General features: G+C 38.0%; 1 protein-coding gene across 2 annotated transcripts in view; it reads right to left on the reverse strand.

The window, feature by feature from the left end:
• The window catches only part of LOC149807376 (very long chain fatty acid elongase 4-like), a 144,397-nt gene that overhangs the window by 99,305 nt on the left and 26,852 nt on the right, over positions 1–18,240 (reverse strand). The window contains exons 3-5 of one of the 2 annotated variants that reach the window (XM_089965943.1): positions 17,290–17,375; positions 2,857–3,044; positions 1,845–1,925 (exon numbers count right to left, since the gene is read on the reverse strand). In XM_089965943.1, the coding sequence (XP_089822069.1) occupies positions 1,845–1,925; positions 2,857–3,044; positions 17,290–17,353 (333 nt within the window). In that variant the 5' untranslated portion in view covers positions 17,354–17,375. The remainder of the gene's footprint in view (positions 1–1,844; positions 1,926–2,856; positions 3,045–17,289; positions 17,376–18,240) is intronic. The other variant, XM_089965951.1, reaches the window with a different exon arrangement.

An 18,240-nucleotide genomic window follows, 5' to 3' on the forward strand; every position in this document is an offset into this window, starting at 1 on the left:
AATGCACATACATCAGTGACATCAACAATGACTGTAAATAGAAGCATTGTGAAGAGAATCTGATCAACATTTTCTACAGACACAAGTACTGGTATTGAACATACAAGGCTCTTTTGAAATTACTTTTTTTACTGTCAAATATAAACCCACATATCCTATATACTTGCTATAAGTCAAGTCAAAATACAACTGCACAGACATAGATCTGCCATTACATCATGTGTCAGCAGATCTGGGTCTGTGCTGTTTGTTAGGAGTAATTTGTAGAACAAACAATATATACCCCGGTCTACAGGTACATTATGCTATGGAAGATCAGGATCTTTGTTGTCTGCAATCTGACTCAACAAGTACATGCAGTAAATACAACTGATTCTTCAGATGGTGTCGAATTGCAACTCACTCTGATGTCTCAGTCTTTTCATGAGTAGTCTTCACGCATTGTCTTTTCTTAAGTTGATCAGTACTGTAGTTGAGAAGCACAAGATGTCCCTGCCAAATTGCAGGGGTGATTTTTAGTAGGTATTTACCCTACAACTAAGGAGCTTAAATGCAGTGTGATCATGGAGGGGATTAATGCTACAACCACAATGTAAGGAGAAATAAAACTCACTGTATTGTAATTTATAGGTTGAATCTGAGTGCAAACTGCATAAACCCAAACTTGATGTCACCTAATACACTGGCAAATATGGTTTGACATACTCTGATTTGCTGGTGCATTATGAGATGGCAGATCTGAGGCTATGTTGTTTGCAGGCGAGCCTGACTAATAATGGGTATATATGATACTTTGATTAATCACTACACCACTAATCCCTTTATTCATGAAGTCCTAGACAAGGTGATCAAGGCACTCTCCTGATCCTGAACTATAAGACACAAAGAATTCTCAGATTTCCCCTAACACAAAGATAGATAACGAATTTTCAAGTTTTACCCTATCATGAAGTTAGACTCCAGGAATTCTTGAAATGTTACTCTCTCATGAAGTTAGACTTGAGACATTATCAAGATTTTCCCTATCATGAAGATAGACTCAGGGAATTCTCAAGATTTTCATTATCATGAAAACAGACTTGATCAATTCTCAAAATTTTTCCTATAATGCAGTATGTTTAGAAATGTTAATAATAATAATAATAATAATAATAATAATAATAATAATAATAATGTGGACTTAGCAAAGCACATAATATTTTGAAGTTCTAAGTGCTTTACAATATAGACAACACATAAAAACATACACAAAAGACGAGATTACACAAATAAACACCATGAAATTACAAAACAAATTGAAGATGTTAGGTTTACCTGGATGTCATGCATTAACTGGGTTCCTTTTATCATAAGGAAGTTTCTCTTAGTAGCAAACAGAGATAGAGGGTTAGAGACTGATATGGTGATGCAGAGGTGATCTGATGCAAGTTCATGGGACACCAGACTTTTATAATATTATCATCAGGTCTATGAAGAATCCAGTCTAAAATGTGACTATGTTTATGTGATGGTTGGTAAACTGACTGTTTGAGGTTGAAAATGTCAATAGAATCTAGGAATTTGGATGTGTATGGATTTCTAGGACAGTCAAAGTGAAAACTAAAATGTCCAAGAATAATCAGATTACCATCTATTAAATTTCCATACTACACTGCCCCCAAAAACAGAGATTCAGTCTGCTTGTGTTTCCCAACCAGGAGGAGGGTGGTAGAAACAGAATATATATATATATATATATATATATATATATATATATATATATATATATATATATATATATATATATATATATATATGCTCCCAAGTTTAAATAAAAAGGCAATAAAGATGATTAATACTCTTACCCTCATGGGCAATGGATTGTAAGAATAATCAACAGGCTGACAGATGTAACTGTAACTGGATAATATAGAGGTTACCAAAAACTGAAATGGAAAAAATGAATCATAAAGCTAACATACAATATATTTATCTGATTATTGATTCCATAATATATAATAGAAAAATAGTCATTGGTGGGCATCAAAGACAAACAAAAACATTTATGTTTAGGTTGAGCTAAAACCAAGCATGATGTTATGCTTTTTTTAGTTAGCTGCTGTTTGACAGTAAAATGTCTTACCTTAGGACTATATGTATGAATGGTTATACTAGCACAACTTCAATCTTATATTAAATGACAGTTTTACCAAACCAGCTGCTTAACAAAAATCATGCCCTCACTTCCTCTCTGCTCTAACAATTTGCAGTCAAGGGTAAATATCCAACAGCAAAACACTTTAGCTGACTGGTGACAACAAATTCCTACATTATGCAACAGTTCTCTTATTTAACCTTATTAATTTGCTAACAATAAAATGCATATGTAAAATTTTATTCAGCTTTAAATTATAATCCACTAGTGAAAGTATTCAGAGTTTACCAAAAAATGAATGCCTGGGTGTGTTGCAATAAATGCCATTAATCTAAAATGCATACAATTATTCTAATTTGATTTTTTCAGTCTTCTTTTGATTTATGGTTTTCAAATACTGAATAGGATTAATACCATATATACTCACTTACAAGTCCAGTCAAACTGCAAACAACAACAATCCTGATCAGCTATAGCATTATGCTCATGCAGATCAGGGTCCATTATGTTTGTTTAACTGATTACTCCTAACAAACTAACTGCACAGATACAGATAAGCTTGTGCATTATGCAATGGCAGATCTGGGTTTTTTCAGTCTGCATTTTGACCAATCATATAAGGAAGTATATGCATTATTTTCTACTTCTTGGTTGTGCCACAGACAACTTGTTAAAAAAAAGGGTAAAACTGTACATACTAAAAATGTTTACAAAAGTCAAACCTCATAGAACATATGGAAGGATAATATAACCAGTCCAAAGTTGTAGGGGATCAAAATCCATTTCAGCTTTAGTGGCTTCCTGTTCTTCATCAATTTTGGACCCTGCCACACAACTAGCAGGTAAAGGAAAAATATCACAGATGTGGCCAATGGAGTTCTCATTAAGAGCCAGTCCTCTACACGAGGATCTGCAAAAAAAGAAAACAAGAGCAACTAAACAATGCATTACATGCCCAACACCTGTTTAACTGTCCTCTATGCAGTTGCTGACATTTTTTGTGCAAACCATTTTCTTTCTTTCAGTCAGTTAAATTTTAACCATTGACCTATTGAACCCATATGCAATACTCATCATCCTTATCCTAAATGCAAGCCATCCTTAAAGTTTGGTCCAGGTATGTGACATAGAGTTAATTTTATTGTGTAGAAACCATTCACCTTTTAACTCCAGGATAATAAGTTGGTTTTTTCCTTATCCCAAGTGCTAGCCATGCATAAAGTTGGGTAATCATATATCATGGAGAAATCAAGTCATTGTACAAAAACTGTTTTTCTTCTTTCCGTCACAATGACTTTGCTTTTTGACCTTTTTAACCCAAATCAAGAGGATTCTTCTATACTCAAAGTGGATGTCATCCCCAAAGTGTAACAGCTGATTATGGAGAACTGAAGTTAGTGTGTACAGACCAGTTTAATTTGTTTAATAATAGTGACCTTCACCTTTAACCTTTTGACCAGAAGATCAATAAGTTCCTTTGTACTTCAAGTACACGACATCCACAGTGAGTGGTAACTGTAAACAGTGGATAATTTGAGTTATTGCAAGGAAACAAAATGTGGAAGTTGCTTTGACTCTGCGCAGGTGTATAAAAAGAATGGATTATCAGAGTATGTCAAAGAGAATTTACAATACTTTTTACATAAGATCTGATGGAAGAAATATAACTCCAAAGATTTTTATTATCATTGTCCTTGTCACAATTGAAAACATACTCATCTAATAATCTTTCTATTATATTTCTAAATTTTTATTTCTTTACATAACACCAGAGAATATATATTAACATCTTAAACATTACTGGAGGAGTTACAAGAGTAATTTCCTTTCAAAGGCATTTTCTATTATTGATTTAAGTATTTACCAGTGGAAAAAAAGTATCTAAGGGAGACAACTACTCTCAGGTTATTTACCCAAATTTGAGCTGCACTCCTTGACACATAAAATTGACCTGAAGGACAATGAAGCTGTACTTTGTTACTAATATTAGTAAGACCATAAAGATTGTTAATATTATTAGTACACACAAAATATATTTGGTAAAGGAGGATGGACACTATGGCATAAGGCATGGAGGAAATGAATGCTGCCAAAATTTAGAAGGAATAGAACATTCAAAATGAAACAATAAAATATCAAATAATGGTATTAGCACAAAATTTAATGGAACAACAATTAGTTAAACTTTAATTTTATTAACTTTAACAGTAACAAATTGCTACAATTATCTTCAAGTATCATGTACAGTTTATGTGTCCATGCTGAATGACCTTAGGAAATCATGTCATATGTGTACAAATAAATATGAAACTTTGAGAATAAGTCCACACATTTTTAAATTAATGTTGTGTATGCTGTGAAGCAAATGAAGCACATTCAAATCATAAAACAACAGCAAGGGAAATTTGTCATCCATTATAATACCCTAAACTTCAGCCAGTTGCAAATCTGTTTATGAACCATGCCACCAAATTGTGGGCTGAGGAAGATTGGTACTTTAGCAAACTGGGACAAATGGGTCACCTAACAAAAATCATACCACCATTATTCTGTTTTTAAGTAAGAAAACACTACATATCTGGACGTAAGCTGACAAAATTTTGTTTAAACAATAAAATACAATTTTTTTATTAAAAGAAAAAGAGAAACATACAATGGGACTGCCAAACAAACTTACCCCCGGATCAAGTAAAAGCATCACATTAAGTTAAAAACAAAACAGTGCACCTGTGTAACAAAGAGAACTCTGCTAACAGAAATCAAATCCCAAACCCATGACAGCACTCTATGTTAGCAATGCAATAGATTCCAATCCCAAACTCATGAAAAGAACTCTAAATTAGTTGGCACAGCAATAGAGACCAATCCCAGACATATGACATGGACTTTGTGTTAGTTACCACTGCAATAGAGACCTTTACCAAACCCAATACAAGGACTTTCTGTTAGCACTGCAATAGAGACCAATACCAAACCCATAACATGCACTCTGTTAGTTTGCACTGTAATAGAGAACAATGCCAAATCCATGACGTGGACTCTACATTAGTTAGCACAGCAATAGAGACCAATTCCAAAACCACTACATGGACTCTATGTTAGTTAGCACTGTAAAAGAGACCAATCCCAAACCCAAGACAAAGACTCTGTTAGCACTGCAACAGAGACCAATCCAAAACCCAAGACAAGGACTTTGTTAGCATTGCAGTAGAGACCAATTCCAACCCCATGCCATGGACTCTTTGTTAGTCAGCACTTCAATATAGTGATCAATCCCAAACCCAAGACATGGACTCTATGTTACTTAACACCACAATAGAGACCAATCCCGAAAACTTCTGGTACTGGGGGTTGAAGGAGATACAAAGAAAACTAAAACAGTATATGGGGTATGTGAAGAAGTCAAAGTATATTTCAGAGTTACCCACAGACTAACTACTACCAATGATACATCACCAATGCAATGTCACATCAAAGTGACTGCCAAGCAAATACACACCTAAAAAACAGTCCCCCACAAATGAAAGCCAAACAGAACTTTGCTTATTGGCTCATCCATCGTGAAGGGAGTGAGACCAAGAATGCTTCTAAATAAATATCATTTGAGTGTGTGTGATCTGTATATTTAGCAAAGCTTTAACAATTTTCCAGCCATGTCACTATGATGTCTGCAGTGTGCAGTGTATAGTGATGTCTTTCACTGGGGAATCATGCCACAGACATGGAGCATCATGTCCCAACCAGCCTCATTATCCCCACACCAGGCCAACCAGTCCTAACACCAACCTCTTAATGCTGAGTGCCTAGTGAGGCAACTGTTAGTACCATTTTTATAAGTTTTGGTATGACTCGGCCAAGATTCGAACCCGCGACCTCCACATCTGAGGGTTTGCTCTAATTACTAGGCCACCGGAGCAGTGCCGCATACAATTATTATACAAGTTGCAGAAAATGCCATCAGTGAACACCAAACAACAACTCAAACTGAGGATCACTGAGAGTCTACTGTATGCATAGCTGCCAACCCTCCAGGCTCGCAGTGAGTGAAAATAGAGATAAAAATTAGTGAATTTTGACATAGATTCTTGAAGTGATCTTCGAGTCTGGGAATATTTGTCGGAACAAATGTTTAGCTGATAAAGGTAGATTGTTTTCAACAAGAAAACTCACAAACAATGATTCAGCGTTGGTAGCTTGCAGGTCTTCCATTGAGAGCTGAAATCTGCTGCGAATTCTTAATTTTCCCAATCTCTATGTGCTTTTTATTACCATTGTGCTTCCTCACATTGTCTCTGCCACCATGCCCAATGCTAAAATTTGTGGCACACTGCGTGAAAAAATCATGATGTATATCAGTATCTGAAGGCATAATGCACGGCCAATTTTTGGTATATTCCAAACAAAACTTCAATTTTTGAGCAATACATTTCTTTTTCCTTGCTGGTAAAGACATTTTGAAGATGCCGTGCCACATGATAATTCAAATCAGTGTTTGCGGCACATGCGCAGAGCAAACTTCCAGTTAGGCCCCAGTTTCTCTCAAAAGCATTTGCAAAACTACTCTTATACATATAGATTAAAACATGCTAAAATGTCTGCTACCGGGCCAACTGTACCAATCAGCTATGGTTCCATTAATATCGCAATTAGCTGTACAGGACCGTTTCGACAACTGCCGCTATCACGACTAGCGCTTAACAGGAAATCAGTTATTATATTAAAGATTTAAAATAATTGAGAATTGGGGAATTCGTGATTTTTTGGCATGCAGTGTGAATCTGTGAATTGCTGAAAAAGTTGTGAAATTCATGCCAAAATCATGAGGGTTGGCAGCTTTGTGTATGCCATATGGTCTGAAAATCATTCTGAGTGTAATATCATTGCCTGAGGTTTACTCCCTTGAAGAGATACAAATGTACCTCCAGTGACAAGTATTTTGATAGATTTCTAAGAGAACTTGAACTTGTATTTTGTACCTCAGTACTCCTTTCTAAAGAGGACACAAAGTGAAAATATGATTTATACCAGGGATCTCAAACACAAGTCCCATGGGCCACATGCGGCCTGCAAAGCCATATCCTGTGGCCCATGGGGCCCCAAGTGGCCGAGTGATCTAAAGCGCAAACCGTTCCGGATCACTGCCATCTCACCTCTGTCTGTGTGGGTTCGAGTCCAAGGCTCAGCTAGCATGGGTACATGAGAAAGCCTACCAGTAGCTTCTCGTGGGTCAGTGGTCTTCCCTGGGTTTTCCAGGGTTCTTCCTCCACCAGTTATACTGGCCGCCATGTATAGCCTATCTTGTGCTGAAAAATGGCGTTAAACCCTAGAACAACAACCTGTGGCCCACAAAATGACTATCGTCACAAGGTGTCATGAGACATGACAAAGGTGGTGCGGAACTTCGGCTATCAAAAATTCCCTCGTGCAGCCCTCAGGGTGGTTTGAGACCCCTGATTTATACAATAAAACAGCATCTACCTGAACATAAAGGATATTACCCAATTACTATGCTACAATTTTATTACGGGATCTTCAAGCGTCTGCCTCGGATGCGGAGGTCGTGGGTTCGATCCCCGGCCGAGTCATATCAACGACTTACAAAAATGGTACTAACAGCTGCCTCTCTTGGTGCTCAGCATTAAGAGGTTAGTGTTAGGAGTGGTCAGCCTGGTGTCAAGATAATGTGACTGGGTGGGACATCATGTTACATGTCTGTGGCATGATGCCCCAGTGCTAGACATCACTATAAACTGCCACACTGCAGACATCGTAGTGATATGACTGAAAAATTGTTAAAGCTACGTTAAAAAGTCCAAATCACACACTCACACACACACACTCAAGAAAGCAACTGATTACTACTGTGACTGGCAACAATACTGATGTGTGTCATTATGGGAAACCTATCTCATACTGTACATGTGGAACACTCAGGCACAAGCAAAAAATATGTCCCAGGACAATGGCATTTGTTTAGGTGAGGTTAAATAAATTTACATAATCCCTAATGTAACAAAATAGTATGCACTGTACTGTCAGAATTGTGTAAAACATGTAATAATTTCAAATGTGCATATCATTTCACATCTAATATAATATGTAACTGTAACATTATAATGCCATGAAATGTTAACCAAGGTTCATATAGTAAAAAAAGTTTTAGAAGCACCCTGCAATTAGTTAGGACTTCAGTTTTGTCAAATTTAATGTCATTTCTTGGCACAAGATAGGCTATACATGTACATGTTGGCCAGTATATCTGAGTATGTGAGATGGCTTGCCAGGAGCTTTGTTGGTGGTTCTTCCTGGGGGTCATGTCAGGCTCTATCTCTACCAGATATACTGGCCACCATTGTTAGTCAACTTGAGAATTGGACACATACAAACAGAGGTGAGATGTGTGACTAATCTGTAAAAGTGAACACCTAAAACCACTCATCAACGTGGGCTCAGCACCCAGCAAAGATAATGATGCTTTTCTACATGACTGTACTTCTTCAACATATAAATCTCTCGATGCCTCTCATTCATATGAGAATCTGAATGGTAATAATTACAGTATAAATCCTAATTGAAACCAAGATTGTACTAATACTGAGTTAACACATTAACCCCTGGTGACTTAAGTTTACGTGGCAGGAGGTAGTAGCCTACTGCCAAGCTTTGTAGCGTCAAGGTCATGTAAGATACACTAAAGTGGTTGGTATTACAGAAAGGAAGACAGATGTAGCTCTACAATGATACCAAATAATCTGAAGTTCTAGTTGCACTACAAAATACAGAGAGAAAAACCTCATTTTTGGACCCGATTTTTTTCCACCCAAAATTCGCTTGTGGTCGGAATCCGATTATGTGTCCGGATTTTAGACCTTTTGGTGTCAGGTCTAAGACAGACCGGTATGAGCTGCAAACAGACAGATGAATCTTTGCAAAAAGTAGGATAAGATGGGCATTTGGAATAAAGAGTGGTCTCAATACAAAAATAATGGGTCCGTTAGGCCCCCCCCCCCCACAAATTAATTTAAAAAAACAAACAAAAACTTTTACCCTCCTGCTCATGTACGAGCCAAATAGCCAATGAAAAATGATGTTTCTAACACAACTAGGCATTAGGTTATTGGAAAATCATCTGGAAGTTGATGTATTAAGATGTATTCAGAAATAGTTTTCAAAATGTGTTTCCTACTCGAATTTCAGGGGAAAAAGAAAAAAAAAAACAAAACAGGGGTTATTGTGTTAAGGGGTACATTTTGATGACATCACCGAATCTGAATATTCCTTGCATATTTAATTACACATTTAATAACCATTCCTTGATGATTTATAAAAAAATTCAAAAATCCTTGTTCAATTAACCCCTGGCGACGAGTTTACATGGCAGGAGGTAGTAGCCTGCTGCCGAGCTCTGAAGCGTCAAAGTCATGTATGATACATTAAAGTGGGTGGTATTATAAAAAGGTAGACAGATGTAGTTCTACAATGATACCAAATAATATGGAAGTTCTAGTTGCACTACAAAATACAGAGAGAAAAACCTCATTTTTTGGACCCGATTTTTTTTCACCCAAAATTCGCCCGTGGTTAGAATCCGATTTTGTGTCCGGATGTTAGACCTTTTGGTCTCAGATCTAAGGCAGACCAGTATGGACCACAAATAGATGGATGAACCTTTGCAAAAAGTAGGATAAGATGGGCATTTGGAATAAAGAGTGGTCTCAATATGAAAATAATGGGTCCATTAAGCACAACAACAAAAAATCCAACTTTTACCCTTCTGCTCATGCGCGAGCTAAATAGCCAATGAAAAATTATGTTTCTAACACAACTAGGCATTAGGTTATTGGAAAATCACCTGTAAGTTGATCTGTTAGGATGTATTCAGAAATAGCTTTCAAAATGTGTTTCCTACTCAAATTACAGGCGAAAACGACAAAAACTTCCTGGGTTAATGTGTTAAATGACAGTATAGATCTCAATGTGGGGTATAGGGGGCTCTAGATAGAGGTAGTACCTTTGTTGTCTGGCAGCTGCATTCTCCGAGTGGACGGATGCACTGGTCATCATCCATCTCCCAAACCTCTCACGTCTGCCTCCAAAAAGGAATTATTCCTGGCATACCCCAGTACACCGCTTCAGCTGGCAGGCCAAACGACACCGAGGGGGTGATGTTAACAGTGCATCACTAGGCGTATGAACTTCTACAGGGAAGTCACCGGCTAGGGCAGAAGGTCTCTACACATCAAAGACCAAGTGTTCAGGACCAGGGCGCACCATATGTATTAGTGGATTGCAGCTGTGACCGACCAGCTATGGTTCGAAATAGCAGGGAAGGCAGATCTCTTCTGTCATGGCTGGCCATCTGCCTAGGAGAGGAAAACTCCGATATAAAACCTACGGCCTGCGGACCTCACTGTCACCATCCTGGCTTGCTGGGCCATGGCAGATGAACCCCAGGTTTAAAGGGTGGGGCCAGTTTGTGCAGACTGCACTCCACCTAAAAGCTCCACTGTGCAGGCATGAAGGAACTGTCTGCTGTTTACATTCGACTCTATCAAGCCCTGCAGTGATGGGAAAGGGGCGAAAATGACAGGTGAAAGATGTCACTGGAAGCAGCAGTCCCAATCCTGCATGCAGGCGACTCAGGCCTTTGGCCGTCTGGTGTTGATCCAGAGACGACACCATCACCTGGCAGCAGCCTGAGTGACAAAGCAGCCTTTTCTAGGGACAGCACTGCTTGCTCCGCATGGTGAGGGGCCTAGAAAAGGTGGTTTAACCAATGCTGCAGCCAATGGGCATCTTCCAATGCAGTCGAAACTTAACAGAAAAAACAAGGCATGTCCCACCTGATTCACATTGTGGCAAAAGACTAAAACTGGCTTGTTGGAACATCAGAACAATGCTAGACTCAACCGACAGCAACAGACCAGAATGACACTCTGCCTTAATCGCACATGAACTCTCTTGCCTTGCTGTTGACATTGCTGCACTTAGCGAAGTCTGCCTTGCAGAGGAGGGAAGTTTGAGAGAACTCACTGGATACACCCTGTACTGGTCAGGAAAACCAAAAACTGAAGAACGATTTTCAGCAGTCAGTTTCATGGTCAAGAACTCAATCGCCACCAAGTTAACAAACCTTCCCACTGGTCACAACGACCGCATCATGTCCATGCGTCTCCCATTAGGGAACCAACAACACGCCACACTCTTTCAGTTTATGTGCTCCAACACTCCAAGCATATCCTTCTGAAAAGAATAAATTCTACAGTGACCTGCACAGACTTATCAAATGTGTCTGAAAGAATGACAAAATAATCATCCTCGGAGATTTCAATGCCAGAGTGGGCAGAGACTCAGAAGCCTGGAAAGCCGTCCTTGGGAAACATGGCATGGGTGGCTGCAATGACAATGGGTACCTGCTTCTTGAATTTTGTGCAGAATTACAGCTCACCATACAAACACATATGGGGTTCCATGAAGCGCTGAAATCAGTGTATGGTCCTTCCTTCCAAATACAGAGCCCCCTACGGAGTGCAGATGGCCAAGAGCTGCTCACTGACAGGGAATCCATCCTGAACCACTGGTCAGAGCACTTCCACACCCTCTTCAGTACTAGCCATACAGTCCAGGAGGCAGCTATTGACCACATCCCACAACAGCCATTTAAGATAGAACTTGATGAGGTACCCACACTGCAAGAGACTGTAAAAGCCATGGAACAGCTGAAGACAGGAAAGGCTGCTGGAAAAGATGGTATCCCACCAGAGATATGGAAGAGAGGCAAAGCATTGTACACCAAACTCCGCGAGTTCTTTGTTTGCTGCTGGAAGCGAGGGAAACTTCCACAAGATATCCGAGATGCAGTCATCATCACCTTGTACAAAACATGGGTGAAAACTCTGACTGCTCAAACTACCGTGGGATAACTCTGCTCTCCATTGCAGGCAAAATCCTTGCAAGAATGTTGCTAAACAGACTGGTACCCACCATTGCAGAAGAACATGCTCCAGAGAGTCAATGTGGCTTCAGAGCCAATAGGGGCACAACTGACATGGTGTTCATCCTGAGACAGATCCAGGAAAAATGCAGAGAACAAAACAAAGGACTGTACATCACATTTGTGGACCTGACGAAGGCATTTGATATGGTGAGCAGAAATGGACTGTGGAAAATCCTTGAAAAGCCTGGCTGTCCTCCTAAATTCCTTACCATGGTCATCCAAATATATGAAGATCAGCTTGGTCAGGTCAGAAAAAAAAGCGACCTGTCACAGACCTTCCCCACTGCAAATGGCATGAAACAGGGCTGAGTTTTATTCCCCACACTGTTCTCAATCTTCTTCAGCATGATGCTCCAAAAATCAACAGAAGACCTTGATGACGAAGATGGCATCTGTATCCGATTTCAGACTGATGGCAACCTCTTAAACTTAAGGCGACTTCATGCCTACACCAAGACCTTGGAAAAACTTATTAGAGAACTTCTCTTTGCAGATGACGCTGCCCTTGCTGCTCACACGGAAGCTGCCTTACAGTGCGTAACATCCTGCTTTGCAGAAGCTTGCCAGCTCTCTGGTCTTGAGGTCAACCTACAGAAAACTGAGGTACTTCACCAGCCTGCTCCCATGGAAGAGTACCGACCACCAAGCATCTTCACTGACCAGACAGAGTTGAACGTAATCCACCAGTTCACCTACCTAGGCTGTGTGATATCCTCTGATGCCAAGACTGATAAAGAAATAGACAACAGACTGACCAAGGCAAACAGCGCCTTCGGCAGATACAATAAACGAGTCTGGCACAATGCCAGTCTGAAGAGAGATACAAAGATCAGCATCTACAGAGCTGTCATACTGACCACCCTCCTATATGGCTCCAAATCCTGCATCACCTACAGCTGCCACCTCCACCTCCTTGAACGCTTCCATCAGCGCTTCCTCTGCACCATCCACTGGAGTGACTTCGTCACCAACACTGAAGTCCTCAAACAAGCAGGGATCACCAGCATTGAGGCCACGCTCATGAAGATACAGCTTCGCTGGGCAGGGCACGTGTCCAGGATGGAGGATCATCGCCTGCGAAAGATCGCACTGTATAGTGAGCTGTCAACTGGCCACCGTGATAGAGGAGCATCTCGAAAGAGATATGAAGACACCTTGAAATAGACCCTCACCAGCTGTGGCATCGATCACCACCAATGGGCATCACGAGCTGCTGACCGTGAAAGCTGGAGATGTACAGTTCACCAGGCCACTGGCACTTTTGAACAAAACAGACGGGCCATCTTGGAGGAAAAACTATGGTAAAGAAAAAACCGGGAACCATCAGCAGCACCCACCACAACCCAGACATTCCCCTGCAGCCTCTGTGGATGGACGTGCCTGTCACGTAAAAGGCTCATCAGCCACCAGAGCGTGTGCAACAGACATGGACATACCCCTTCCTAATCTTCGCAAGCGAAGTCAAGCCAACAACAAGATCTCAATGTACATAATGAAACTGATACTGGTGTATCTGGTAATAATGATTGTGAGAATTTTTTTTACAACATCAGCACTTATTGTTCTAGGTTTAATGCCCTTTTTCCATACATTATAGGCTAGACAAGGCAGCCAGTATATTTGGTATAAAAAGAACTCAGGAAGACCCTGAGAAAAACCAGCAACCCTCTGAAAGCTACTGGCAAGCTTTCTCACATGCCCATGCTGGCTGAGCTCGAGACTCAAACCCACACTGGAAGAGATGAGATGTCAGTGATTTGCAAAGGTAAGCACCTTAGACCATATAACCACTCAGGGTACCACAATAAGATTTGTAAAGAAGGTTTTAATATTTGCCAACCTAAATGTAAGGCAATTATCTTGCCTCATCTTGATGAGATTGAGCTACTGCTAAAATCAGAATGAGATTAGGCTACTTCTAAATCAGAAGAGATTTGAACATATTCTTGGTCTGTGGGAAACAATTTTAATTAGTAACATTAAAATTATATGATATTTAAGTGTACTAGTTTTGGAAGAAAGGATAGGACTTATAAACTGGGAGAGTGGATTCTTATCCATATTGCAGACTTCATTAAAAATAAAAGAAAGAAATGGTCTTGAAATAACCATATTTAAAGTATACAGACAGAAGTAAACTTAACACAGACAAAGTCAACGCTGCCTACTGGCACCCAGATTCTAAAGAGGAGTGGACTGAATAAAATGTATTTGTAAACCAGGTACACACTGCTGTTGGTATACTTGATAATTAAACATTAAGTGGTGATTTTAATTTAGACTTCTTAAATAAAAAAACTGACAAGTGGCTGGACTTTTCCAAACTGGTAATTTCACTCAGGTCATAGAAAGCCAAACTAGAATAAAAAAGATACTCAGGATTAATTGACCATATACACACACACAAAGAAAACCCAGAAAATATCAATGAAGTCTGGGCACCTGTGTTTGCAATAATTGACCACTATGTTATATGTATCAGTAGATATGTGCCAAAACTTACTATTAGCCAACATCATTAAATAAAATACTGAGAATTTCACAATTTTCATAAGAAAACTTTTGTCATGATCTGTAGTTTGATGCCTTTTAATGATACTATAAATATTACAGATGTCAATACTGCTTTGTATGCATGGTACAATTTTTTTTCTCCATGTATTAGACAATCATGTGATCTGTAAGAGCTTCAATCTAAGTGAATGACCAAAGAGATAAAATAAACAAGACACAAGAGTGACAAGTGTCACAGAATTAAGAACTTGGAAAACTATTTAAAAAATTGCAAAACATAGCAAGCAGCTTCATCCATAAAGCTTAAAAAAAACCCACCTGTTATAATCAAGCAATTGGGAGTGCTACCAATACAAACACATTATGGCAATATATAAAAGATTTTAGTCCTTCTCAAAAAATTGTATGTCTATCCAGTTAGACTTCAGTGGACACTTAACTAGAAGTGTACTTGAAATAGCACATATCTTCAACCTTTACTTTGCCATCACAACAACTATGTCTAGGAGAACAGTAAGACCACTTATTACAAAAATGTAAAAGCTAAAATTCCAGTTAATCCTGAAGTTTATATAGTTAATGTCGGTGAATATGATGTATACTGTACCCTTACAATGTTAAATATTTTTAAAAATCAGCTGAGTTACAAACAAATATTGCACCACCATACCTGCCTACAAATTGCCAGACAGCATGGGGAAACTATCTCAAGGATCAGTTAGAAAGAATAAGTAAGATATAAGAGAGTAGCTCTCCAATGCTGTATGCTCCTTTGACACAGCATTTAATAAAATACAGAACAAACTTCTAAAAGGAAATAAATTGTAATATGCATTAATGTATGAGTGAAATATTTGAAGAAAATCATAGGCCCTATGCTTTATCATCAACTTCACATGACCACTTTAATCTCACAAAACCCAAAACTTACCAATTTCAATAGATTTTTAAATATTCTGAAACAAATATATGGAATCCCCAGCCCACATCAGTTAGATTAGCCACTTTTGTTTAAAGTTTAAGTTCAAACAAGTAAAACTTGATTTTGACTGATTTTGATAAGTCTTTAAATTTTTGTAAAATTCCTGTTTTTTATTGCAGCTGTTTTGTCTTAGTGCATGCTAATCTTTGTTTAAATGAGTGTCTGGTAGCATGTAAATCATATCAGTTGTTTCATTGTTACATGCTGTGACTTTTAACTTTATTTACGTGTTTAATTAGTCAGATACATGCATGTAGACTGTTAGAAAGCATGGACCTCTAGGTAGACCAGATAAATCTGTATTTTAATTGAGCCACCCTCATTAAATAAAGAATTATTGTTATTAAGAGTATTAATATTAGTAGTAACAGTCATCATAAACTTTATTCAAATATGTAAATGAACATGTTAATTTACATTTAATTAATTTTTCAATAATTTATTTAATACCTTGATTTCTATTTGTGACACTTGCATATTTACGGCTGTACAGATTATTTATGTTTATGTAAAGGACAGTATTCTTTAATGATTATCATGTTATATTCAGTACTGTGATTATCTATATAAAAATAATCATGCTTTGACTGAAATTCGTTTGGTTAATCATTAGTGATGAGTGCCTTTTATTTTCAAACACACCTGTCAGTGAAATATCAAAAGTTATGTAGGTAACAATTAACGCCTTACTCACCTAAAGAGGGCAACATGCATCAAAACAATCTTTATACTTGGCCAGTTAGGAAACTGCCTGAAGCTGGGTTAGGGACCTCAACACTGGCTAATCCCGGGTACACACAAATATTACAATTAAAATGTAACTGATAAGTTAGAATAGCAATATTTATTCCTTATTTGTCAAAACTGGTTTCAATCAATAATGGAACACAAACAAACCCCAACTCAATTTTTTTGACTTGCCCAAGGGCAAGTTACTTGGAAACTTGAGCTTGCTTGAGCCAAATTTGAACTTATCCCAGGAGTCGGGCAAGCTGATTGGTAAATCCCTGAGATGGTTATAGGTTGTAAGTCAAGGATCTTAACAGTTTCCAACTTATGGGCCAAAGGGATATCCACTGCTTCAGAGAAATGACCCAGGCCCTGTGTTGGATTTATCTCTATGTCCCCATTAAATGTATACATGGTTATAAAGTGATATCATTGCTGTCTCCAAGTTTGAGCAAAGGACCTTAAACCAGGGATATGACCCAGTGTCAGTAATGGATATATGTCTGACTTTGTCTTGTCTTGTCCTTGAACCAATATTTGGTTATAGGGCTGGATCTCAAGATAAATGAAGAACAGGAGGTAGGAAAATCCATTGCCTAGTAGTCTGGGACAACTTAAAATTAAAGCTAAGTGACCAAATAACCCAAAATCAGATCCCAAGCCAGACAACCAGCTCCTGAAGGCATTGATTAAATTAAGGTTTTTTGCCATGATACATAACAAATAAAGTGGACTCTATCCAGGATATGAGATTGAATCTCTATATGAAATGACAGATGGAAAATAGATACTTCTATACTCATTTTAATATAATTTACAAGAACTCCAATGCTACATTTTAAACAATTAAGTCACTGTACATAAATTGCAATTTCCTTCAATGCTAAATTTTAATAAATTTGGTCACTGTTCGTAAACTGTAAATATGTCTACCTTCAACACAGATTTTTCTGCCGGATAACCATATTTTTAGTATAGATGTCCAGTAATCAACCATGCTTGCTGAAAATGTCTACCCCCTAAGAATAAATGGAAAAATGAAATAATAATAATAATACAGTAATAATAATAATAATAATAATACATTTACTTCACACCAAAATCTATATACAAGTACATGTACTGTACATGTACACAATTATGTACACACAGAATGGAAATAAAGATGGTACTGATCTTTTGTGCCACTGACCCCTAAGAGACAACTTCATTTGGTCTCACTAGAATGCTGATCAGATACACTTATACCTTTTCATTTTCAACTGACATAAAAAGGCTGATATGTTTGTAAATGGATCATTATACAAACATTCAATATTACATGTCCTGCTTCCATCCAATAATATTAAGGCATCACAGGTGTAACCTATTCAATTCATTGCCAGTCATGATTTTCCATAAGTGTTTAACGTGTGACACGACCTATCCTAAAGATTTTGTATTTTCCAATCTTGAATTTTATTTTATTTAAACACTACCCATAATAGTAACAAGCTCTTGAAAGTAATGTTGCTGGAACTTGATGAGATAATATTCTAATTTAAATACTTGATTTCAAGATAAAAAGTATTACTTTAATATACTGCCTAATTACTTTTTAATTTGCTCTGTAATTATCTGGTGATACTAAACTGATGAAGATCTGAAACTGACACAAACAGTGCAATCTAGGAAAAGCAAGGGAGATAATTTGTTGACTAGCAGCAAGATTCACATTCATAAGATTTAACTAAACTAAATCTCTCTCTGTGTCTGTCTCTCTCTGTCTGTCTCTGTCTCTCTCTCATATATGCAACATCATACAATGATTCCCACAATAACAAAATGCAAATAACAATAAATTACAAAACAATCTGAGCTAAAGCTCAGAAAACCAATTTTTTC

This window comes from Sinohyriopsis cumingii, chromosome 1 (assembly GCF_028554795.1).
Source record: "Sinohyriopsis cumingii isolate HCF-2022 chromosome 1, ASM2855479v2, whole genome shotgun sequence".
Classification (NCBI taxonomy): Eukaryota; Metazoa; Mollusca; class Bivalvia; order Unionida; family Unionidae; genus Sinohyriopsis; species Sinohyriopsis cumingii.